General features: G+C 46.1%; 1 protein-coding gene across 2 annotated transcripts; it reads left to right on the top strand.

Annotated features, from left to right (window-relative positions):
• The first annotated feature begins 292 nt into the window (after positions 1-292).
• Positions 293-1,538, top strand: LOC148773548 (uncharacterized). 2 transcript variants are annotated; one of them, XM_088833909.1, is made up of 4 exons: positions 293-321; positions 410-766; positions 1,074-1,199; positions 1,400-1,538. In XM_088833909.1, exons 2-4 carry the CDS (start codon positions 426-428, stop codon positions 1,536-1,538), a joined length of 606 nt encoding a protein of 201 aa, XP_088690035.1. In that variant the 5' UTR covers positions 293-321; positions 410-425. The 2 variants fall into 2 exon arrangements, with proteins under 2 accessions (XP_088690035.1, XP_088690034.1); XM_088833908.1 differs by lacking the exon at positions 293-321 and having other exon boundaries at positions 426-766; positions 1,074-1,203; positions 1,434-1,538.
• Positions 1,539-26,451: the final 24,913 nt, after the last annotated feature.

The following is a 26,451-nucleotide window of genomic DNA, read 5'->3' as shown; positions in this document are numbered from 1 at the left end:
ACTTGGAAATACACGGGGACCGGGGCTCATGCACAGTTTGCAGGTTTGGGCCAGAAACATTCAAGTGACTTGAGGAGTCGGGCGGGGTCTGTTTGAGCATGCGCATTGAGGAGCTGAAACCACACTAAAGGGTGGAGAACCACACAGAGGCCTCACGGCTGAGCCATTTACCAGGTTTCCGGCAGGAGGCAGCACAGACTTAGAGGGCCCAGACCAAGTGGGTGTGGGTCTGCACATGCGCACTGGGGCTACATGGCGTGTGAAGCTTCAGCAGGGCGCCCATTGTCGGTGGGAACCAATCGTGACGCAGGACCAGGGTGGGTTTGCACAGGCGCTCTGCTGAGTTGCAGGTCTCACTACAGGGCTGGTAACTGTGGGGACTGTTCAGTCGTTCCCGCCGTGGAGGGAGGGGGAGAGGGTTCAAGATGGAGTCCGAGGCAAACGATGGAGGAGTCATGAGGGCAGCCGATGAAGACGCAGGTGCCGAGGCTTTTGCAGTGGGCACAGCATGTGGTGGTCAAGGCGTTCTGGGTGGTGCTGGTGGCCGCAATGGCCCTGGCGACCCAGCTGTCCCTGGTGACGCCATCAGTCGAGGAGTCCCTGGCAGCTCCGGTGACATGGCTAATCCCAGAGTTCCCGGTGCTTTGGGAGAGTCAGGTGGTGCAGCCGGTGCCATCCCACAGATCCTGAGGACACTGCACGCACCAGGGCCTGGTGGAGATGCTGCACCTGGAGCCGGAGTTCTGATTAACCGAGCCCTCCAGTTGTATCCTATTCCAGGAGCCCCAGTGGGCCGGGCGGTCTCAGGTGTCGGGGTGTGGGCTAGGGGTGGCGGGGCCTAAAGTCTGGGAGGAGGGTACTTTGCGGGGGTGGAGGGTATGGGTCAGGGGTGGTCTGGCTGCCAGGGGATGGTGGTGAAGGAAAGCAACCTGAAGGGATCCGGAGGGTTGGGCAGTGATATCCAGGGTGTCCGGGGGCAGCTTTGTGGGAGAAGGCGGGTCTCCATGAGCAGGGAGCCTGACATACAAGCCACATGAGTAATGTGGATGGTGCCTTAACCATATCTCCACCAGCAGCCTCACTGTGCCTTTTGCATCGCATGAGGAGGCAGACATTGCCCACCACTTCCTGACTCCACGTACTCAGCTGCGAGGGTGGATTCGGAGGGAGCTTGATGTTAATGGCCGCGTGTTGGTTCTGTCAGTTCTAAAGGGGGCCGGGACAGGGAGGGAGTGGAGGGCAGTGGCCATTCTCAGCCCAGGAGGAGCCATAATGGAGGGTTAAGCCTAGAGGAGAAGTGTGGTGCTCTGAGTTTGTCAGTGTGCGGGGACAGAGAGAGGACATGCTCCTCTTCCTCCTTCTTGGCTGGAATTTGAATTTCATTTTCCCTCCCTTTTAGCCGATTGACTGCTGAAGACCCTGGCCTGCTCCAGACGTCCATCGCCTTTTGTCTGGAGCAGCTTTCCCTGGTGATGCAGAACTTGCAGCACTTTGTGCCCCCCCTTTATGCTAAGCCTCGGCACAGAAGAGGGGCTTAAACCTAGCCCATGTGCCCTAGCCTCAAGTGTCCTTCCCCAGCACATTGCTTTCTGAATTAGGTTGATGGGGCTTCACCTTGTGCCTGTGCTGCTGCTCGGGGGCTCAGGGTCCACATAGTTTGTATTGTGATTGTTAACTGCAGAAAGTAAAACTGAGCTACTGTGCTATCTCTGACTTTATTTTTAGCGTGTTCACGTCCTAATACTTTTAGTTGGAGGGGAGGTTCTGAAATCCAGGTATTCAAGGAGTACAACATAATGGAAGACCATGTAAGAAGTGGGAGAATAAGAAAGTTGTGTACTGCCACTCAGTATTAATTTTGGAATATTTTGTTAGTTTTATAGTTGCATCTATATATAAAACACCAGAATGTTGTTGTTGTTCAGTCTCTAAAGTTGTGTCCAGATGATTCTTTGTGATCCCATGGACTGTAGCACGCCAGGCTCTGTGTCCCTGCTGTCTCCTGGAATTTGCTCAGATTTATGTCCATTGAGTCGGAGAAGGCAATGGCAAGCCACTCCAGAACTCTTGCCTAGAAAATCCCATGGATGGAGGAGCCTGGTAGGCTGCAGTCCGTGGGGTCGCTAAGGGTCGGACTCGACTGAGCGACTTCACTTTCACACATTGGAGAAGGAAATGGCAGCCCACTCCAGTGTTCTTGCCTGGAGAATCCCAGGGACGGGGGAGCCTGGTGGGCTTCCGTCTATGGGGTCACACAGAGTCGGACACGACTGAGGTGACTTAGCAGCAGCAGCAGCAGCATGTCCATTGAGTCAGTGGTGCTATCTAATCATCTCATCTTCTGTGGTCCCCTTCTCCCTTTGCCTTCAATCTTTTCCAGCATCACAGTCTTTTCCAGTGAGTCAGCTTTTTGCATCTGCTGGCTGAAGGGTTGAAGCTCCGGCTTCAGCACCAGTCCTTCCAATGAATATTCAGGGCTGATTTCCTTTAGGATTGACTAGTTTGATCTTGCAGTTTAAAGCACTCTCAACAGTATCCTTGTATCGTGAAACCTTGCTAAACTCACTAAATAATTGTAACAGCTCTTTAGTAGATCTCATTGAACTCTGTCTATGACAGTCGTTTTGTCTGTAAATATATGCACATTTATTTCTTCCTTTCCAATTAATGGATTTAAACTGATTTCTGTTAAAATGAAATCTCCCAACACTTTGGCCACTTGATAATGACGAGGCAACTCATTGGCAAAGACTCTGATGCTGGGAAATATTGAAGGCAGGAGGAGAAGGGAATGACAGAAGATGAGAAGGTTGGATGGCATCACGATAACAGACATGAGTTTGAGCAAGTTCCGGGAGATGGTTAAGGACAGGGAAGCCTGGCCTGCTGCAGTTCATGGAGTCAAAAATAGTTAGACGCGACTGAACAACAACACACTGATTTATGTCTTAATGGATTTGATTTTCCTGCTTCTTTGCCTCCTAGTAATTTTAGATTGGATGCCAAGCAACATCAAATTTCCCTTGCATTCTTAATATTTTTCTATGCCTAAACTTATTCTTGAGCTTTATTCTGGAGTCCTGTTAAGTTGCTTGGAAACAGTTTGATCCTTTTTGGCTCTTTCTTATTAAGATTGACTCTGTAGGACCAGAGCAGATCTTAGTGTAGGATGAACTTAATTAACTGAAATTGTCAATGTCTGAGAAGGCTATAGTTGGAAACAAGGACTCCTTTTAAAAGCTTTATTTATGAAAATTCTTTATTTTTGGCTGTGGTGCGTTTTGTTAACTGTGTGCAAGTTTTCTGTACTTGCACCCAGCGGAGGCTGCTCTCTAATTGCTGTGCTCAGGCTTCTCATTGCAGAGGTTTCTCTTGTCGAGGAGCACAGACTTTAGATAATGGTGAGCTCAGTTGTTGTGGCACAGGAGCTTAGCTGCCCCGGGCATGTGGGCTATGCCTGGCTCAGGGATTGAACCCATGTGCCCTGCATTGGCAGGCGGAATCTTTACCACTGGACCACCAGGGAAGCCAAAACAAGAACCCTTATGCAGTATCGGAGTGGTAGTAAAATCTATCTGGACATTTCATTGGCACTTTCTATTCCTTTTAAGACGCACCTAACTTTTGACCCACTTTAGGGGTCTATCATAGGAAAATGCTTGTATATGTGAACAAAGCAGAATCAACCACAGTATTAATGACTGCATTGTTTGTCATTGTGAAAATTTGGTAGAATGTAAATCCGGGGGAAATGGTGAGTAAATCAGGGTAAGTCAATCCTGCTGGAATAACATGTGGCAATCAGTGAGCAAAGCAGATAGCTGGGAACTAATATGGAAAGAGATGAAAGGAAATTGCAGGATTCTAGGTCTTGCATATTTCTGTCTTTCAGTACATTCTGACTATATGAACATGTGGAACAACGCTGAGTATTATCACCCAGCATGAACTCCCCTCAACTGTTAATGTCATCACTGGACATTAGGGAAAAACATTTCGGTATTTAGATTTCCATGTTGATTAAATACCTTCATAAACAATCATGACTTTTGAAATGATGTTGCTTTGGAAAATAATGGTCTGCTCCATTTCCCTCTTGAAAAAAAGCACTTAGTTAGAAACTAATTCAGCAAAGGTCTGTTAGGGAGCATTAGGAAGAGGACACCTCCAAGAAGTGGATGTGGACACCCAGAGTCAGGGGATGGAAGCTGATGGGAAGGTCAGTAGCAGGGCCTATGCTTGCATTAATGGAGAATCTTTCCTATCTCACTTTTTTAAAAAATAGAAGTTGATTTTTAATTTGAGGAAAAGTCTACACCAACTTCGAGCACATCTATGGGTTTTGTCACCTGGTGTCCATTTTCCTTCTCTTGGCTCTGGTATCCTCCTGTCACCCTGGGAAATCACCCCTTTCCTTTTCTCTAACCCATTATGATTATCATAGAGTTGACTTTACCTCTGATTCCAGGAGTGGGCATGTGGCTCATCAGAGTACTGCTTTCCTCTAGCCATGGTGATAACATCCAACCAGTGACACTTTGGGAGCTGTAGGGGAGGCAAGCTGGCAAGGGACAGAGGGGGAGCTGGAACAAGAAAGCAGATCTCAAGGAACCAAATGCTGTATCCAACCTTGCCTAGAGACATAAACTACCTCTGTACCTTGTAGTTGCTGCTTTTGCTGCTGCTAAGTTGCTTCAGTCGTGTCCGACTCTGTGCGACCCCATAGACAGCAGCCCACTAGGCTCCCCCGTCCCTGGGATTCTCCAGGCAAGAACACTGGAGTGGGTTGCCATTTCCTTCTCCAATGCACGAGAGTGGAAAGAGAAAGTGAAGTCGTTCAGTCGAGCCCGACTCTTAGCGACCCCATGGACTGCAGCCTACCAGGCTCCTCTGTCCATGGGATTTTCCAGGCAAGAGTACTGGAGTGGGTTGCAATTGCCTTCTCCAGACCTTGTAGTTATACACCCAGAAATTCTCCTTTTGGCTTAAACCAAAGTGGTTATATTTTTTTATTGATTTCTTCCTTTTTTCACTTGTAATAGCAAAGTCTTCACTATTATTGAATTGAGGTACCACAGTTTTATGTATTGATTTTCTTGCTAAGGGGCTTGCTCTCTCTCTTGCTAATAGGATCTCACTGAGGGATAGCTAAGACACCACCAAGCCATATGGTAAAAAAGGAAACAAATGAGTTTTTGTGGGTAAATTGCCAAAGGGGGAGTGGATTGTTTACAACAGGAAGATGGAGGAAAGGGCAAAAACTGGAGAAGGGGCACTGGGGACAGCCCTTTCTAGACAATGATTCCCAAACTGGCCCAGAATGGTGAAGTCAGTTCACCAGGGGGATGGGACTCTCATCTGATTCTCCCTTCTTCTGTCAGGAAACTTGGAATCATTCAGCTAAATTTGATCTCATCCATGGACTACTGAAGCTGCTAGGTTGCTTTAAAACCTGTCAGGTCCTGTAATTACTCCAACGGGATCCCTCTGAGTTGAAGCCACAGACTTTCCTATGTGCTCCAGCCTGCATCTTCTCTGGCTTCATAATTTCCCTTTCTCATACCCCTTTGCCTACTTGGATCCAGACACACAGGGCTCCTTTCCCTTTATGAAACATTAGGGTACATTTAAGAAAATTTGTCACACACAAATTTGAGTGTGAAAACCATGGGAGAAACTGAAGAAAACCTAAAAATACTGATATGTATCACATTCATGTTCTTCAATCATGTCTGATTAGAAGATATGATATTGTTCAAGCCTCAGTTTCCTGCAAACTCATCTGTAGACTCCCTCAAAAGGCCAGAAAATATTTTTGTAGAAATTGATGAGTTGATTTCTTAAAAAAATTATTTACTTTCTTTATTTTACTGCATCAGGTCTTATTTGGGGAATGTGGAAACTTCATTGTGTCACACGGTATCTCTTGTTGCAGTGCACAGACACTCTAGTCATGATGCCCAGTCTCAGTAGTTGCTCCACTGAATGTAGGATCTTAGTTCGCTGACCAGAGATGGAAGCAATATTCCCTGCATTGTAACGCATATTGTTTTTTAAAAGATTTGCTTGCCTATGTAATTTTGGCTGGGCTTCCTCTTTGCTGCTGCACACATGGAGGTTTTCTAGTTGTAGTGACTATGGACATGCTCTGTGACTTCTCTTGTTGCAGAGAACAGGCTTTAGGCTCTCCAGCTTCAGTAGTTGAAGCTGGCGGGCTCTAAAGCACAGGCTCAGTGGTTGTGGTGTTCAGGCTTAGTGGCCTTGCACCTTGTGGGCTCTTCCCAGAGCAGGGATCAAACCCATGTTCTTTGCATTGGCAGGTAGAGTCTCAACCACTGGACAACCAGAGAATTCCCTGATGAGCTGATATTGAAATGTATGTGAGAAAAGAAGCCCGCTGATAGCCCGAAGAATTGTGACTAGGCACAAAGTGAAAAGAATAACACAGTCTAATTTCATAACTTACTCTACATGTCCAGTACTGGAGCTGTGGATCCATGGGACAGGACTGACAGTCCAGAAGCATTTCCAGACATATGTATGTGGTCAGTGGATATTCGGCAGAGGAGTATAGATAATTCAATGAAGGGAGGCTAGTCTTGTTTAACAAATGGTTGTGGAATATCCATATGGGGAAAACAAACCTGGAATGGGTTCCCATTTCCTTCTCCAGGGGATCTTCCCCACTAAGGGGTTGAACCTGTGTCTATTATGTCTCTTGTATTGGCAGGTGGCTTCTTTACCATTAGCACCACCAGGAAAGCCCAAAAGAAAGTGTGTGGCTTTACAAATTGGACCACCTGAATCACTTCCCTACAAGGGAGTTCATTGACATCATCCACTCACTCCTGCTGTGTGTTCTTTCCCAACCCTTCAAACAGGTCCAGCTTAGCATCTGTAGCCTTTGACACATCTACTTTGGCATGTGTTTCAACCTAAATATCAGCTTTATTACTGATGAAACTGATTGGGACGAATGTGGCTTCTGCAGCTGCTGTTGTTGTTCAGTCTCCCAGTCACATCCCGACTCTTAGCAACCCCATGGACTGGAGCACGCCAGGCCTCCCTGTCCCTCACCATCTCCCAGAGTTTGCCCAAGTTCATGCTCATTACATCTGTGATGCTGTCCAGCCATCTCATCCTCTGACACCTGTTTCTCCTTCTGCCCTCCACCTTTCCGAGCATCAGGGTCTTTTCCAATGAGTTCTTTCTTTGCATCAGATGACCAAAATTTTGGAGCTTCAGCTTTAGCATCTATCCTTCCAGTGAATATTCAGGATTGATCTCCTGTAAGATTGACTTGTTTCATCTCCTTGCTGTCCAAGGGAATTTCTGGAGTCTTCTCCAGCACCACAGTCTGGTGGAATTAATTCTTTGGTGCTCTGACTTCTTTACGGTCCAGCTCTCACAACCGTTCGTGATTACTGGGAAGACCATGAGTTCAGTTCAGTCACTTATTCATGTCTGACTCTTTGCAACACCATGGACTGCAGCATTCCAGGCTTCCCTGTCCATCACCAACTCCCAGAGCTTACTCGAACATGTCCATTGAGTTAGTGATGCCATCCACCCATCTCATCCTCTGTCGTACCCTTTCCCTCCTGCCTTCAATCATTCCCAGCTTAAGGGTCTTTTCAAATGAGTCAGTTCTTCACATCGGGTGGCCAAAGTATTGGAGTTTCAGCTTCAGCATCAGTCTTTCCAATGAATATTCAGGACTGATTTCCTTTAGAATTGACTGGTTGTATCCTCTGGCTGTCCAAGGGACTCTCAAGAGTCTTCTCCAACACCACAGCTCAAAAGCATTAATTTTTCAGTGCTCAGCTTTATTCATATTCCAACTCTCATATCCATCACGGCTACTGGAAAATACATAGCTTTGACTAGATGGACTTTGTTGGCAAAGTAACGTCTCTGCTTTTTAACATGCTGTCTAGGTTGGTCATAAGTTTTCTTCCAAGGAGGAAGCATCTTTTAATTTCATGGCTGCAGTCACCATCTGCAGCTATCACCATTTTGGAGGCCCCCAAAATAAAGTCTGTCACTGTTTCCATTGTTTCCCCAGGTATTTGCCGTGAAGTTATGGGACCAGATGTCATGATCCTAGTTTTCTGCACTTTGAGGTTTAAGCCAACTTTTTAACTCTCTTTCATTTTCATCAAGAGGCCTTTTAGTTCCTCTTTTTGCTATAAGTGTGGTGTCATCTGCATATCTGATGTTATTGATATTTCTCACAGAAAACCTGATTCCAGCTTGTGCTTCATCCAGTCCAGAATTTCACAGTATGCAACCTGCATATTAGTTAAATAAACAGTGTGACAATATTCAGCCTTGATGTGCTCCTTTCCCAATTTGTAACCAATCAGTTGTTCCATGTCCTGTTCTAACTGTTGCTTCTTGACCGGCATACAGATTTCTCAGGAGGCAGGGCAGGTGGTCTGGTATTCCCATCTGTTGCAGAATTTTCCACAGTTTGTTGTGATCCATACAGTCAAAGGCTTTGGCATAGTGAATAAAACAGAAGTGGATGTTTTCCTGGAACTCTCTTGCTTTTTTGATGATCCAACAGATGTTGGCAATTTGATCTCTGGTCCCTCTGCATTTTCTAAATCCAGCTTGAACATCTGGAAGTTCACAGTTCACATACTGTTGAAGCCTGGCTTGGAGAATTTTAAGCATTACTTTGTAGTGTGTGAGATGAGCACAATTGTGCAGTAGTCTGAGCATTCTTTGGCATTGCCTTTCTTAGGGATTGGAACAAAAACTGACCTTTTCCAGTCCTCTGGCCACTGCTGAGTTTTTCACATTTGCTGGCATATTGAGTGCAGCACTTTCACAGCATCGTCTCTTAGGATTTGAAATAGTTCTTCTGGAATTCCATGACCTCCACTAGCTTTGTTTGTGGTGATGCTTTCTAAGGCCCATTTGACTTCACATTCCAAGATGTCTACCTTTAGGTGAGTGATCACACCATCGTGATTATCTGGGTCATGAAGATCTATTTTGTGTAGTTCTTCTGTGTATTCTTGCCACCTCTTCTTAATAGCTTCTGCTTCTGTTAGATTCATACCACGTTTGTCCTTTATTGAGCCCATATTTGCATGAAAGCTTCCCTTGGTATGTCTAATTTTCTTGAAAACAGTTCCAGTCTTTCCCATAGCCTTGAGTGTATGGACCTTTGTCAGCAGAGTGATTTCTCTGCTTTTCAATAGCCCATCTAGATTTGTCATCGTTTTCCTGCTAAGAAGCGATTGTCTTCTGATTTCATGGCGGCAGTCACCGTCCGTGGTGATTTTGGAGCCCAACAAGAGGAAATCTTTCACTATTTCCACCTTTTCCGCTTCTATTTGCCATGTAGTAATGGGGCCAGGTGCCATGATCTTAGTTTTTTTAATATTTAGTCTTAAGCCAACTCTTTCACTCTACACCTTCACCCTCATCAAGAGGCTCTTTATTTCGTCTTTGCTTTCTGCCATTAGAGTGGTATCATCCGTGTATCTGAGGTTGTTGATGTTTCTCCCAGCTATCTTGATGCCGGCTTGTAATTTATCCAGCCTGACATTTCTCATGATGTGCTCAGTATATAGGTTAAACAAACATGGTGACAGCAGACAGTCCTGTCATACTCCTTTCTCAATCCTGACCAATCAGCTTTTCCATACAGGGTTCTAACAGTTGCTTTTTGACCCACACACAGGATTCTCAGGAGACAGACTGGATGGTCTGCTATTCCTATCACTCTAAGAGCTTTCCACAGTTTGTCTTAATCTACACAGTCAAATGATTTAGCATAGTTGAGGAAACTGAGGCAGGTGTTTTTCTGAAATTCCCTTGCTTTCTCTATAATCCATAAAAACCTTGCTAATCTGATCTCTAGCTCCTCTTCTTTTTCTAAACTCAGCTTGGATATCTGGAAGTTTCCCACTTGCCCAGGATGCTGCCTCCCACTGTCAGGTTCATTCCCTGTCACACTCTGATATGTGTGACAGACCCATGTCTCACATATACTTTCTCATACTTATTCAGATTATTTGTCACATGCACTCTTTCTGTAATATTCCTGTGTCACTCTATAATGTTTTTTCCATCACACTTATTCTCTCTCACACCCTATCTTAGACTGTATCTCTGACATTCTGCCACACACTCCTTCTGTCACGGATTTTGCATCTAAGTCTTTGGTGTCACATGCTGTCCTTTTAAACTCCTGTCCCAATCATGCATTGACTCTCTTACACTCACTCAAAAGCACTCACCTGTCACAGTGGTAAATTCTCTGTGAAGCTCATTCTATCATACACTCTCTTTCCTTCATAGTTTTGTCACTGTCTGTGTCACACACAGTATTCATCATTGTCATTATGATTATCCTTTACAGATCTCACGATTCAGACTCAAGTCCAGTGCCTGATGAAACACTGCTGTCATCACAGTTTGGAGAAATGCAGAAACCAAAATGCTCAAGACTTTGAGACGCTGGTGTTGTTGAGAGAGTGGGTATTTGTGATTTGTTTGGAGAAGACCTGCATCATGGGAGACAGGACACTGACATGGCAATACTGTGTGAAAACTGACGTGATGGATGAACACATGAAAGCACCTGATATAGCTCATGGACCATAGGAAATGCTAGCTATCACTGCGGTCAAAAAGCACAGGTATAGATGTGGGATGAGCAAGAGGGGGACGTTGGTGGGTTGTGTGGCTTGGCCCCTAGCCCTCTAATCCCACCTTACTCTATTGAGACCCTTCTTTGGCATACGTTGGAGAAATCAAAGTTGCATTGTGGAACTAGCTTTAGGACTTGAGACTGGAAAGCCGTCATTTGTGTCTCGGTGGTATAACTGTGGACACTTGGCGGGGTCCATTTCACGCCGTCTAGGCCAGCACTGGAGGGCCCATGTGTGCAGGTGCATCAGGGACACCTGAAAGGAGTGTGGCTTTGTGAGGGAACTGAGTTCCCCCAGCACCACGGGATCTCTTTAGTGGCCCGTGGGTGGGTGGCTGGGCAGTAACCAATCAGGTGCAAGGAGACGCCCTGAGGGGAGTCTGCAAAGGAGCACTTTTGGCGTCCTTATGCAGAAGGCAGGAGACTTTGTGGGGGTCTCAGTCTCTCTGCCCCTCGTGTTGGCGTCTGAGGGACACGTGCAGCAGCCATATGGGCATCAGGAGGTGGCGCCGGTGGTGCAGAGGGCCGAAATGACCAGCATAGCTCCAGAACCCCTGCTTGCCAGAGTGGTTCAGGCAGCACTGAAGGTGAGGATCATCACGGGGCCCCAGAAGGCCGGGGTGAGCCTGGCAGAGGAAGGGTGATGATGGAACCTGCTGTAGCTCGTCCACAGAGTGAGCGGGCACCAGGTGGCCTAGGATCTGGTGGAGATGTAGCATCCTTGACTCTAAAGCCTAGATGTGGAATGGTGGTGCTGTATCCTTTTCATGGAGCCTCCCTGGGCAGGGTCAGTGGTATGGTGGTGGGAAACATGCCAGAAGCCTGAGGAAGGGATAGAAGGGAGCATGTGGGCAACCTGGGGCAGCAGGAGTGGGCACCTGGCAGGAAAGGGGGTGGTCAAGGCCTGAGGAGCCTGGAGTGTCGGGAAGAGGGACTGAAGGGTTCAGGAGGAAGCTCATGGTGGTCTCAGGTTGTGGCCGGGAGCATGGGCATCCTGGGGTAAAAACAGGCCTCTGAGGTATGAGGAAGCCTGAGATACCAGCAAATTCAGTAATGGATGGTGCCTTAACTGTGTCTCTCCCAGCACACTCAGTGTGCCTTGTAGTTCGCAGATCTCTGCTCCCAGATGCGCAGCGCCACCAAGGATAGATTTGGAAGGAATTTTCAGTGAATGGCAGTGACCCACTTGTGTCAGTTCTAGGAAAGATTGCCTTGGGGAGTGGGGGGCGGTGGGTGCTGTGGTCTGAGCTCCCTCTTAAGAGTGCTATGATGGAGACGCTGAGGGGCTTGGTGTAAGAAGCGGGGCTGGGACCCTGGACCTACAAGAATGATCTCCTGTTTAGCCTTATTTTCACCGCTTTCAGTAGATGGACTGCTGAAGACCTTGGTTTCATCTGACTTTCTGTCAACCCGTTCCTCAATCAGCTTTCCCTGGTGATTTGGAACATTTGGTGCCTTGGGCTCCCACCTCCCCAAGCCTCAGCTGAGGAAAGGGGCTGAGCCCTAACCTTGTGTCCCCTACTCAGCAAGGAATAGGGAATTCAAACTATGCCACTTTTTTATCAAGTAATCTCCATTTTCGGAGAAGGCAATGGCAAGCCACTCCAGTACTCTTGCCTAGAAAGTCCCATAGATGGAGGAGCCTGGTAGGCTGCAGTCCATGGGGTCGCTACGAGTCGGACACGACTGAGAGACTTCACTTTCACTTTTCACATTCACACATTGGAGGAGGAAATGGCAACCCACTCCAGTGTTCTTGCCTGGAGAATCCCAGGGATGGGGTAGCCTGGTGGGCTGCCGTCTATGGGGTCACACAAAGTCGGACACGACTGAAGTGACTTAGCACCAGCAGCAATCTCCACTTTCTTATTTGAATTTGTCTTTTTGCCTTTGGTATCTCTTGGTTCACTTGCTTTCTTTCCCTGCTGCTTGAGGAGTGGGATGATTCAGTGTTTATTCAGTAGAAAATAAATATAAATTATTATTTTATGTCTCAGTTTCTTTGCAGCTAATGTGCTTCTGGATTAAAAAAAAAAAACTTTATATCTTTGTTCTAGTGTTAGATGGAAGGTTTTAAAATTCAGATATCCAGTTCAGTTCAGTTCAGTCGCTCAGTCATGTCCGACTCTCCGTGACCCATGAATCACAGCACGCCAGGCCTCCCTGTCCATCACCAACTCCCGGAGTTCACTCAAACTCATGTCCACAGAGTTGGTGATGCCATCCAGCCATCTCATTCTCGGTCGTCCCCTTCTTCTCCCACCCCCAACCTTTCCCAGCATTAGAGTCTTATCCAGTGACTCAACTCGTCGCATGAGGTGGCCAAAGTATTGCAGTTTCAGCTTCAGCATCAGTCAATGAACACCCAAGATCGATCTCCCTTAGAATGGACTGGTTGGATCTCCTTGCGGTACAAGGGACTCTCAAGAGTCTTCTCCAACACCACAGTTCAAAAGCATCAATTTTCGGCGATCAGCCTTCTTCACAGTCCAACTCTCACATCCATACATGACCACGGGAAAAACCATAGCCTTGACTAGACAGACCTTTGTTGGCAAATTAATGTCTCTGCTTTTTAATATATTATCAAGGTTGGTCATAACTTTCCTTCCAAGGAGTAAGTGTCTTTTAATTTCATGGCTGCAATCAGCATCTGCAGTGATTTTGGAGCCCAAAAAAATAAAGTCTGACACTCTTTCCACTGTTTCCCCATCTATTTCCCATGAAGTGATGGGACCAGATGCCATGATCTTTGTCTGCTGAATGTTGAGCTTCAAGCCAACCTTTTCACTCTCCTCTTTCACTTTCATCAAGAGGCTTTTGGGTACCTCTTCACTTTCTGCCATAAGGGTAGTGTCATCTGCATATCTGAGATTATTTATATTTCTCCCAGCAATCTTGATTACAGCTTGTGCTTCTTCCAGCCCAGCGTTCCTCATGATGTACTCTGCATATAAGTTAAATAAGCAAGGTGATAATATACAGCCTTGACGCACTCTTTTTCCTATTTGGAAACAGTCTGTTGTTCTATGTCCAGTTCTAACTGTTGCTTCCTGACCTGCATACAGGTTTCTCAAGAGGCAGGTCAGGTGGTCTGGGATTCCCATCTCTTTCAGAATTTTCCACAGTTTATGGTGATCCACACAGTCAAAGGCTTTGTCATAGTCGAAACAGAAATAGATGCTCTTCTGGAACTCTCATCCTTTCTCCATGATCCAGCAGATGTGGGCAATTTGATCTCTGGTGCCTCTGCCTTTTCTAAAACCTGCTTGAACATCTGGAAGTTAACGGTTCACATATTGCTGAAGCCTGGCTTGGAGAATTTTGAGCATGACTTTACTAGCATGTGAGATGAGTGCAATTGTGCAGTAGTTTGAGCATTCTTTGGCATTCGCTTTCTTTGATATTGGAATGAAGACTGACCTTTTCCAGTCCTGTGGCCACTGCTGAGTTTTCCAAATTTGCTGGCATAATGACTGAAGCACTTTCACAGCATCATCTTTCAAGATTTGAAATAGCTCAACTGGAATTCCATCACCTCCACTAGCTTTGTCCGTAGTGATGCTTTCTAAGGCCCACTTGACTTCACATTCCAAGATGTCTGGCTCTAGGTCAGTGATCACGTTACCGTGACTATCTTGGTCGTGAAGGTCTTTTTTATACAGTTCTTCTGTGTATTCTTGCCACCTCTTCTTAATATCTTCTGCTTCTGTTAGGTCCATACCATTTCTGTCCTTTATCGAGCCCATCTTTGCATGAAATGTTCCCTTGGAATCTCTAATTTTCTTGAAGAGATCTCTTGTTTTTCGTATTCTGTTCTTTTCCTCTATTTCTTTGCATTGATCACTGAGGAAGGCTTTCTTATCTCTCCTTGCTATTCTTTGGAACTCTGCATTCAGATGCTTATATCTTTCCTTTTCTCCTTTGCTTTTCACGTCTCTTCTTTTCACAGCTATTTGTAAGGCCACCTCAGACAGCCATTTTGCTTTTTTGCATCTCTTTTCCATGGGGATGGTCTTGGTCCTTGTCTCCTTTACAATGTCACGAACCTCCGTCCAGAGTTCATCAGGCACTCTGTCTATCAGATCTAGTCCCTGAAATGTATTCCTCACTTCCACTGTATAATCATAAGGGATTTGATTTAGGTCATATCTGAATGGTCTAGTGGTTGTCCCTACTTTCTTCAATTTAAGTCTGAATTTGGCAATAAGGAGTTCATGATCTGAGCCACAGTCAACTCCTGGTCTTGTTTTTGCTAACTGTATACAGCTTCTCCATCTTTGGCTGCAAAGAATATAATCAATCTGATTTCGGTGTTGACCATCTGGTGATGTCCATGTGTAGAGTCTTCTCTTGTGTTGTTGGAAGAGGGTGTTTGCTAGGACCAGTGCGTTCTCTTGACAAAACTCTATTAACATTTGCCCTGCTTCATTCCATGCTCCAAGGCCAAATTTGCCTGTTACTCCAGGTGTTTCTTAACATCCTACTTTTGCATTCCAGTCCCTTATAATGAAAAGGACATCTTTTTTGGGTGTTAGTTCCAAAAGGTCTTGTAGGTCTTCATAGAACCGTTCAACTTCAGCTTCTTCAGCATTACTGGTTGGGGCATAGGCCTGGATTACTGTAATATTGAATGGTTTGCCTTGGAAACGAACAGAAATCATTCTGTCGTTTTTAAGATTGCATCCAAGTACTACATTTCGGACTCTTTTGTTGACCATGATGGCTACTCCATTTCTTCTAAGGGATTCCTGACCACAGTAGTAGATATAATGGTCATCTGAATTAAATTCACCCATTCCAGTCCATTTTAATTCACTGATTCCTAGAATATCTATGTTTACTCTTGCCATCTCTTGCTTGACCACTTCCAATTTGCCTTGGTTCATGGACCTAACATTCCAGGTTCCTATGCAATATTGCTCTTTACAGCACCGGACCTTGCTTCTATCATCGGTCACATCCACAACTGGGTATTGGTTTTGCTTTTGCTCCATCCCTTTATTCCTTCAAGAATTTCTTCTCCACTGATCACCAGTAGCATACTGGGCACCTACCGACCTGGGGAATTTCTCATTTAGTATCCTATCATTTTTCCCTTTGATACTCTTCATGGGGTTCTCAAGGCAAGTATACTGAAGTGGTTTGCCATTCCCTTCTCCAGTGGACCACATTCGGCTTTGGTCCATGTGATCAGATCAACTAGTTTCCTGTGATTATGATTTCAGTGTGTCTGCCCTCTGATGCCCCCTCGCAATACCTACCGTCTTATTTGTGTTTCTCTTACCTTGGTCGTGGAAAATCTCTTCACAGCCACTCCAGCAAAGTGCAGCCGCTGTACCTTACCTTGGACAAGGGGTGTCTCCTCAACGCCGCCCCGCCTGACCTTGAAGGTGGAGTAGTTCCTCTCGGCCCTCCTGTGCCTGTGCAGCCACCGCCTGTTGGACGTGGGGCAGCTCCTCTCGGCCGCTGGCCCTGACCTCAGGCATGGGGTAGCTCCTCTCGGCTGCCCCTCTGTGCATGGTCGGTTGTGCCAGGGCCGGCGTCTCTCGCGTCTGCACAGTAGGACAAGGTAATTGAAAACAATTTAAGAAAACGAAAATTGAGCCCTATGTTCAGCACTAAATGCTGTCAAATTAAAGAATATTTTCTAGTTATACTTGAACATTAAACTTAGAACAGCATGTAATGTTCATTTCAGTTGCTCAGTTGTGTGCAACTCTTTGGGACCCCATGGACTGCAGCATGCCAGGACTTCCTGTCCATCACCACCTCCCTGAGCCTGCTCACACTCATGTCCATCGAGGCAGTGATGCCATCCAACCATCTCACTTTCTGTTGTCCCCTCTTTTCATCTTATCAAGTTTAGCATTAAATATTTTCCTGATTTTTTTCATTAAATATACTAGCTTTTCCACTTTCTAAAAGCTCTTCAAAAATGTGTTATTGAATAGATATAAGATTCATCATAATGTAATTATTGGGGGCTTTCCAAGCAGTCCAGTGGTTAAGAATTTCCATTTCCAGTGCAAGGGCCTCAGGGTCAATCCCTGGTAGTGGAACTAAGATCCCACATGCCATGTGGCATGGGCAAAAAATTAAAATTAATATTTTATTTAAAATTCTTTACATAAAAATAAAAAGAACAAAAATAATAATGTAATTATTGAACATTTAAGTTGTTTCCAATTTTTTTCATTAATGTGGTTTATGGTTCAGTGCAATTCATGTATATAATTCTTTTTTATTAATGGTTCTTTCCTTAAAGTATTAATATAGAAATATCGAACTAAATCCTTACTTCTCTATTTCTTTTTTAAGACTCTTGATCTCAGGGAATTCCCTGGTAGTCCAGTGGTCAGGACTCCAGGCTTCCACTTCAGGAGGTATGGTTTGGTCCCATGGCAGGGAGATGCAGCAAAACAAAACAAAAGACAGGAAACAGACTCTCTCTTAAAAAAAAAAAAAAAAAGACTCTTGATAACAATTTCTCTTCAGTAAATATACCTGCTACCAGATTTTTGGTTTCCCAACATCCTTGTCACAATTGGCTTGATTTTCTACTAAAATAAAAATCTTAGTTTGCATGAGGAGAGCAAAAACCTAGGCACACTAAAATAAGAATTTTGGAGGAAGGAACAAGATGGCAGAGTAATAGGACGGTGAGACCACTCTCTCCCCCACAAATTCATCAAAAGAACATTTGAACGCAGAGTAAAGTCCACAAAACAACTTCTGAATGCTGGCAGAGGACATCAGGCACCCAGAAAAGCAGCCCATTGTCTTTGAAAGGAGGTAGGAAAAAACATAAAAGATAAAAAGAGAGACAAAAGAGGTAAGGATGGAGCTCCATCCCGGGAAGGGAGGCTTTAAAAAGAGAGAAGTTTCCAAACACCAGGAAACACTCTCACTGACGAGTTTGTGGTGAGCCTTGGAACCTCAGAGGGCCACATAACTGGGAGGAAAAAGAAAGAAGTAATTAAAACCCACAGATTACCAGCCAAATGGTAACTCCCAGTGGAGAAAGAGACGCCTGCATACGCCATTAGCAAGCAGGGGCTGGGCAGGGAGGAGCCAGCTGAACTGCTTAGAGAGAGGACTGGGCTTGAAAGCCGGGAGAACAATCTGAGAAAACTAACTGGGGATAGCAAAGCAGACTGGGATAGCTTCCCCACGAAAAGGCGGAAAACTCTAACCTAAGACTCTGCCAGCCCCGCTCACAGAACAAAGGGCTGAGCAGAGCGAGCCAGCTGCGGTTGACACATTCCCCTTCCCCCACTGAGACAGGCAGGGAAGTCAGCCAGAGCCGGAGGGGGAAACCGCGATGCCAGAAAGGCATCCAATACAAACTGCAGGGAGGCTTGTTGCTAATCAAGACTTCCTGGGCTCGGGCTGGTCGACATCCACCTGAGAAGGTGTGCCGATTGTACACCCAGAAAACCGAGTGGCAGGGACTGGGGAGGCGATAAGTCACAGCCACCGCGCTAGCCAAACACTTAGTCACCTGAGCTGCTCGAACCGGGGAAGGCACAAAACACAGACCCAGTCAAGTCTGTGCCTTTGGGGAGTTGCCAAGAAACTGAACTTGAGATGCTCAGACCTGGGAAGTGCATACAACCCAGCGCTGGCCTCGGACAGTTCCTGGCAGAGCAAGCTAGAGTCCATGCAGTGTAAACTGGGACAGCACACGCGCTGTGAGCGGGGGCAAACCCAGTGTGGCCGAGAAACTGCGAGCGCACCCCACTAACGCCAGAGATATTTGTCTGCAGCGTTCCTCCCTTCCCAGAACAGGACTGAACAACTGAGCCTTAAAAAGTGTCCACCTGCCCCCTAGTATCAGGGCGGAAATTAGACACTTAAGAGAAAAGCAAACAGAAGTTAAAACAGAAGGAACCACCTTGGAAATGACAGATAGAGAAGTCTAGAGACTACCCCAAGAATAAGACCAAAAACTAGAGACAAGAGGCTTAAGCCAGAATCCTGAGAACACCAGAGAACTCCTGACTCCAGGGAACATTAATCGATAGGAGCTCATCAAACGCCTCCATACGTACACTGAAACCAAGCACCACCCAAGGGTCAACAATTTCCAGAGCAAGACATACCACGCAAATTATCCAGCAACACTGGAAAATAGCCATGAGCTTCAATATACAGGCTGCCTAAAGTCACTCCAAACACACTGACATCTCATAACACATTACTGGACACTTCATTGCACTCCAGAGAGAAGAAATACAGCTCCACCCACCAGAACACAGACACAAGCTTCCCTAACCAGGTAACCTTGACAAGTCACCCGTCCAAAACCACACACAGCGAGGAAACGACATAATAAAGAGAACTCCACAAACGGCCATAAGAGGGAAAGGCCACCCCAAGCAAAGCAATATAAGCAAGATGAAGAGGCAGAGAAATACCCAGCAAGTAAAGGAACAAGATAAATGCCCACCAACACACACACAGGAGGAAGATATAGGGAATCTACCTGATAAAGAATTTCGAATTTTGATGGTGAAAATGATTCAAAATCTTGAAAGCAAATTGGAGTTACAGATAAATAACCTGGAGAAAAGGGTTGAGACGATGGAAGAAAGGTTTAATAAGGACTTCAGTTCAGTTCAGTTCAGTCGCTCAGTCATATCCGAATCTCTGAGACCCCATGAATCACAGCACGCCAGGCCTCCCTGTCCATCACCAACTCCCAGAGTTCACTCAAACTCATGTCCACAGAGTCGGTGATGCCATCCAGCCATCTCATTCTCGGTCGTCCCCTTCTCCTCCCTCCCCCAACCTTTCCCAGCATCAGAGTCTTTTCCAGTGAGTCAACTCATCACATGAGGTGACCAAAGTATTGCAGTTTCAGCTTTAGCATCAGTCCTTCCAATGAACACCCAGGATCGATCTCCCTTAGAATGGACTGGTTGGATCTCCTTGTGGTACAAGGGACTCTCAAGAGTCTTCTCCAACACCAAAGTTCAAAAGCATCAATTCTTCAGCGATCAGCTTTCTTCACAGTCCAACTCTCACATCCATACATGACCACGGGAAAAACCATAGCCTTGACTAGACGGACCTTGGTTGGCAAAGTAATGTCTCTGCTTTTTAATATATTATCAAGTTTGGTCATAACTTTCCTTCCAAGGAGTAAGCGTCTTTTAATTTCATGGCTGCAATCAGCATCCGCAGTGATTTTGGAGCCCAAAAAAGTAAAGTCTGACACTGTTTCCACTGTTTCCCCATCTATTTCCCATGAAGTGATGGGATCAGATGCCATGATCTTTGTTTTCTGAATGTCGAGCTTCAAGCCAACCTTTTCCCTTTCCTCTTTCACTTTCATCAAGAGGCTTTTTAGTTATTCTTCACTTTCTGCCATAAGGGTGGTGTCATCTGCATATCTCAGGTTATTGATATTTCTCCCAGCAATCTTGATTCCAGCTTGTGCTTCTTCCAGCCCAGTGTTCCTCATGGTGTACTCTGCATAAAAGTTAAATAAGCATGCTGACAATATACAACCTTGACGTACTTACTTAGAAACACTTTGATCCCATTGAGTCTTGCCTTAAGGGTTGATCAGTGGGAGTTTGAGACAAGATCCCTCTGAGTACTGTGTATGATGTCACCTGAATGAAGAGTTTCTGCTATGGCTCCAGTGGACTATGTGCCCACAAACAGGGTTCTGTCCTCCCTCTCTCACCCTCTCCTCTCTAGTCCACTGCCTGCCAGGTCCAACAGCCTCTGCTCTGTGATCCCCCCTCGACACCTAAGGGGCTGGCAGGACATGGCCTGCACAGTCTGTATAGACAGCAAGCTGGGTCAGCTGCACACTTCGTCTCTTCTATGTCTCACCTCCCAGAGATCACTGCTGATCCTCCCTGGCCTGATGCCTAGTTTTTTCACAGCCTGAGCTTCATATATTTTGACTGTTTTTAAGGGGATCTTTGAAGCCAGTGGCAGGGCAGAGCTGCTTCTGTTCCTCCATATGCATGAACAGAGTCTTCCATGACAGAACCTGAAGAGCTCTGACCCCGTGCACTGGAGGGAGGCAGGTGCTGCTGCCAGGGATGGTGGCAATGGTCCTGGGGTTTATGGTGATGGAGTATCTCAGCCACCAGCACCCAGCAACTCTACTGGCTACAGTGATTCTTCCTTTCAAATATAAGCAGATATGTCTCCCCTATTCATTTCCTTTCACTGGCTTTATTATCACTCAATATAAGCCAGAGGTCCTCATGATGACCAGAAAGATCCCAGATTCTCATCTGTGAAACCCCATTGCCTCTCTACCTCCTCTGATATGCTCTCTCTTGCTCACTCCATTCTGACCACACTGGCCTCTTGGCTGCACCCTCAACTTTCCAGGTTTTCTGATGAATTAGTGCTTTTGCATAGTCTGTTCTCCCTGCCTTAACTACACTCTCAAATGTAGCTCCTGGATACCTCCGTCATCCCCGAGACTGCTTTGTCATAGTCAATAAAACAGAAATAGATGTTTTTCTGAAACTCTCTTGCTTTTTTGATTATCCAGAGTATGTTGGCAATTTGATCTCTTGTTCCTTTGCCTTTTCTAAAACCAGCCTGAACATCTGGAAGTTCAGCGTATGGGCTGTAGCAAGTTTTAGCTATCAGTACATATGGAGAGCACACGTACAGATATGGAGTGGGCAGAGGGAGGACGCTGGTGGGTCATTTGGCTTAGCCCCTGGCCCTCTAGTCCATCGTATTTCTAGTGAGCCCCCTTCTACAGCGTGACTGTTCTTACAAATGTTCCCCCAACCTTACAGTGGGCCCCTGGAGGAGAGACGTGTCCAGGCTCCCTGCTTGGACTGGAAACAGTCACGTGTCCTGAGGATTGGGGCGGGGTCTTTTTGAGCATGCACACTGAGGAGCTGCCCCCACACTAAAGAGTGGAGCGCCACCCAGAGGCCTCACGGTTGAGCCATTTACCAGGTTTCTGGCCTGAGGCAGGGCTGTCTTAGAAGGCCCAGACCACGTGGGTGTGTGTCTGCACACACAATTTGGGCGACGTGGCGCAGGAACGCGTGAAACTTCAGCAGGGGGGCGCCCATTGCCTGAGCGCCTGCATTCATCCCGGAACCAATGCTCAGTGGGAACCAATGCTCAGTGGGAACCAATCGTGAGGCAGGACCAGGGTGTGTGTGCGCAGGCGCTCTGCTGATCCGGTCGCACTACAGAGCTGGGATTTGTAGAGACGGTTCAGTCTTTCCCACTGCTGAGGGAGGGGGAGAGGGGTTCAAGATGGAGTCCGAGGCACACGGTGGAGGAGCCACGAGGCCAACCGATGAAGACGCAGGTGCCATGGCCTCGGTGGCCCCGATGGCTCTGGCAACCCAGCTGGCCCTGGTGACGCCATCAGTCAAGAAGTCACTGGTGGCTCCGGCAACCTGGCTGATCCGAGAGGGCTCAGTGCTTCAGGAGAGTCAGGTGGCACAGCCCGTGCCATTCCACAGATTCCAGGGGTACCCCACGCACCAGCGCCTGGTGGAGATGCTGCACCCAGAGCTGGAGTTTTGAGGAACCGAGTCTTCCAGTTGTATCCTATTCCAGGAGTCCCAGTGGGCCATGTGGATTCAAGGGTCGGGGTGTGGGCTAGGGGTGGTTTGGGGGGATGCAGGCAGTGGGGCCTAAATTATAGGGGGAGGGTACTCTGGGGGGCTGGAGGGTACGGGTCAGGGGTGGTATTACTGCCAGGGCATGGTGGTGAGGGAAAGCAACCTGAAGGGATCCAGAGGGTCAGGCAGTGATATCCAGGGTGTCCAGCGGTGGCCTTGTGGGAGAAGGAGGGTCTCTGTGAGCAAGGAGCCTGACTTACAGGCAAAATGACTAGTGTGGATGGTGCCTTAACCATATCTCCACTAGCAGCCTTGTCATGCCTTTCTCATCACATGCGGAGGCAGACAATGCCTGCTACCTCTTGACTCAACGTACTCAACTGCGATGGCCAGTTCGGAGGGAGCTCTACCTTAATGGCCACACGTTGGTTCTGTCAGTACTAAAGGGGGCTGTGGCGAGGGAGGGGGTGATGGGTGGTGACCATTCTCCGCCCAGGAAGAGCCATAATGGAGGGTTAAGCCTAGAGGAGAAGTGTGGTCCTCTGGGCTTGTTAGTGTGCGGGGACAGAGGGAGGACATACTGCTCTTCCTTCTTCTCGGCGGAATTTGAGTTTCACTTTCCCTCCCTTTTAGCTGATTGACTGCTGAAGACCCTGGCCTGCTCCAGACGGCCGTCGCCTTCTTTCAGGTGCAGCTTTCCTTGGTGATGCAGACCTTGGAGCACTCTGTGCCCCTCTTTTTTGATCAGTCTCAGCACAGAAGAGGGCCTTAAACCTAGCCTATGTGCCCTAGCCTCAAGTGTCCTTCCCAAGGGCACTGCTTTCTGTAGTAGTTTAATGGGGCTTCACCTTGTGCCTGTGTTGCTGTTTGGGGGCTCAGGGTCTACATAGTTTGTTTGGCGATTGTTAACTGAGCTACTGTGCTGTCTCTGACATTAGTTTTAGTTTGTTCACTTCTGAATACCGCGTTCATCTTCAGGTTGGAGGGGAGGTTCTGAGATCCAAATATTCAAGGAGTACAACATAAGTGAAGACAATGTAAGAAATGGAAGAATAAGAATGTTGTGTACGGCCATTCAGTATTGATTTCAGAATATTTTGTCAGTTTTATAGTTACATTTATATATTGGGATATAATACCAGAAAGTTGTTGTTGTTGTTCAGTCTCTAACTAGTGTCCAACTCTTTGTAACCCCAATGACTATAACAAACCAAGCTCTGTGTCCCCGCTGTATCTTGGAGTTTGCCCAAGTTCATGCCCATTGAGTGTGTTATGCTGTCAAACCATGTTATCCTCTGTCCTCTCATTCTCCTTTGGCCTTCAATCTCTCGCAACATCAGGGCTTTCCAGTGAGTCAGTTTTTCGCATCTTCTGGCCAAAGTATTGAAGCTTCAGCTTCAGCATCAGTCCTTCCAATGCAAATTCAGGACTGATTTCCTTTAGGATTCACTGGTTTGGTCTTGCCATCCAAGGCACTCTCAAAAGTATCCTTGTATCCTGAAACCATGCTAAACTCATTAATTAATTGTAATAGCTCTTTTGTAGATCCCATTGAGCTTCCTACATAGACAATCATTTTGCCTATAAATAAATACACATTTACTTCTTCTTTTCCAATTGATGCATTTCAACTGATTTCTGTTAAAATGAAATCTCCAACACTTTGGCCACCTGACGTGAAGAGCCAACTTATTGCCAAAGCCCCTGATGCTGGGAGAGATTGAAGGCAGGAGGAGAAGCGAATGACAGAAGATAATGACATCATGACTCCATGAACATGAGTTTGAGCAAATTCTGGGAGATGGTGAAAGACAGGGAAGCCTAGTGAGAAGCAGTCCATGGGGTCCTAAAGAGTTAGACTCAATTGAGCAACTGAGCAACAACACACTGATTTCTGTTATAATGGATTGGAGTTTTCTGCTTCTTTGCCTCATGGTAATTTGACATCTGATGCTAAGCATTATCAAATTTCCCGTGCATGCCTGATATTTTTCTATTCCTAAAAGTATTCTTGAGCTTTATTCTGAAATCCTGTTAAGTTGCTTGGAAGCAGTTTGATCCCTTTGGGTCTTACTTTTTAAGATTGACTCTGTAGGAGCAGAGCAGATCTTAGTATAGGATGAACTTAATTAACTGAAATCGTCAATGTCTGAGAAGGCTATAGTTGGAAACAAAGACTCCTTTTAAAATTTTTATTTATGAAAATTATTTGTTTATGTTTGGCTTTGCCACCTCTTCTTAACTATGTGCAGGTTTTCTGTGCTTGCAGCCAGAGGGGGCTACTCTCTAATCACTGTGCTCATGCTTCTCTTGTGTTGGAGCCTGGACTCTAGATCAGGGTGAGATCAGTAGATGTGGCACATGGGTTAGTTGAGCCAGGCATGTGGGGTCTACCTGGCCCAGAGATTGATCCCATGTGCCCTGCATTGGCAGGCACATTGTTAACCACTGGACCACCAGGGAAGCCAAAAAAGGAGTCCTATACAGTACCAGAGTGATAGTAAAATCTATCTGGACATTTGATTGGCACTTTCTATTACATTTTAAGATGCTCATATCCTTTGACCCAATTTTGGCATCTATCATAGGAAAATTCTTGTATATATGAGCAAGGCAGAATCGACCACAGTATTAATTACTGCATTGTTTGTCATTGTGAAAAATTGGTAGAATGTAAATCCAGGGGTAAACACTGAGTAAATCATGGTAATTCCATCTTGCTGGAATAACATATGGCAATCAGAGAGCAAATCAGAGCGCTGGGAACTAATATGGAACGAGATGAAAGCAAACTGTAGAATTCTGGGTCTGGCATATTCCTGTCTTTCAGGACTTTCTGAACATATAAACATGTGGGACAATGCTGAGTATAACCACCCAGACTAAGTGCCTACCCCTCCAATGTCATCACTGGACATTAGGGAAAATAATTTCAGTATTTAGATTTCCATGTTGTTTAACTATCTTCATAAAGAATCATGACTTTTGAAATGGTGTTGCTTTGGAACAGAGTGGTTTGCTCCATTTCCCCATTGAAAAAAAGCACTTAGAAACTTTAACCCAGCAAAGGTATGTGAGGGTGCATTGGGAAGAGGACACCCCCACGAAGTGGATGTGGACCCCCAGCATCAGGGGATGGAAGCTGACAGGAGGGTCAGAAGCAGGGCCAATGCTCTCATTAAAGAAGAATCATTGGTATCTCGGTTAAAAAAAAATTAGAAATTGATTTTGAATTTGAGGAAAAGTCTATACCAACATCAAGGACATCTATGGGTTTTGTCACCGGGCGTTCATTGTCCTTCTCTTGGTTCCAGTATCCTCCTGTCACCCTGGGAAATCACCCCTTTCCTTTTCTCTCACCCATTATGATTATGATAGAGTTCACTTCACCTCTGATTCCAGGAGTGGGCATATGGCTCAGGCCTGATATATCAGAGCACTTCTTTCCTTCAGCTGTGGTGATCCCATCCAACCAGTGACACTTAGGGAGCTGTAGGGGAAGCAGGCTGGCAAGGGACAGAGGGGGAGCTGGAATGAGAAGGCAGATCTCAGGGAACCAAATGCTGGATCTAGCCTTGCCTGAAGAAAGAAACAGCCTCTATAACTTGTAGTTACACAAACCCAGAAATTCTCCCTGTGACTTAAACCAAGGTGATTATTTTGTATTGATTTGTTAATTTTTTCACTTGCAATAGCAAGTCTTCACTATTATTGAATTGAGGTAGCACAGGTTTATTTATTACTTAATTTTCTTGCTAAGGGATTGGCTCTTAGCTGAGAAACCACCAAGCCGTATGATAGAAAAGGAGACAAATGAGAGTTTTTGTGGGTAAATCGCCAGAAAGGGAGGGGAGGGTTTACAACAGGCAGCTGGAGGAAAGGTCAAAAGCTGAATAAGGGGCCCTGGGGACTTCTCATACTAGACAATGCTCCCAAAACTGCCCCAGAATGGTGAAGTCAGTTTACCAGGGGATGGGACTCTCATCTGATTCTCCCTTCCTCAGCCAGCAAACTTGGAATAATTCAGCAACTTTGACCCCATCTGTGGACTGCAGAATATGATCAGTTCAGTTCAGTCGCTCAGTTGTGTCCGACTCTTGCAACCCCATGAATCACAGCACGCCAGGCCTCCCTGTCCATCACCAAATCCCGGAGTTCACTCAAACTCATGTCCATCGAGTCGGTGATGCCATCCAGCCATCTCATTCT

The sequence above is a fragment of the Moschus berezovskii genome, chromosome X (genome assembly GCF_049115385.1).
Source record: "Moschus berezovskii isolate FMDL1 chromosome X, NW_MosBer_1.0, whole genome shotgun sequence".
In the NCBI taxonomy this organism is placed as follows: domain Eukaryota; kingdom Metazoa; phylum Chordata; class Mammalia; order Artiodactyla; family Moschidae; genus Moschus; species Moschus berezovskii.
This window is presented reverse-complemented; position numbering and strand designations above follow the sequence as displayed.

Coding starts and splice junctions, on each gene's coding strand:
- LOC148773548 (XM_088833909.1), top strand. CDS start 426: ATGGAGTCCGAGGCAAACGATGGAGGAGTCATGAGGGCAGCCGATGAA. Junction 767..1,073: donor ATTAACCGAGCCCTCCAGTT/GTATCCTATTCC, acceptor TATCTCCACCAG/CAGCCTCACTGTGCCTTTTG. Junction 1,200..1,399: donor AATGGCCGCGTGTTGGTTCT/GTCAGTTCTAAA, acceptor CCTCCCTTTTAG/CCGATTGACTGCTGAAGACC.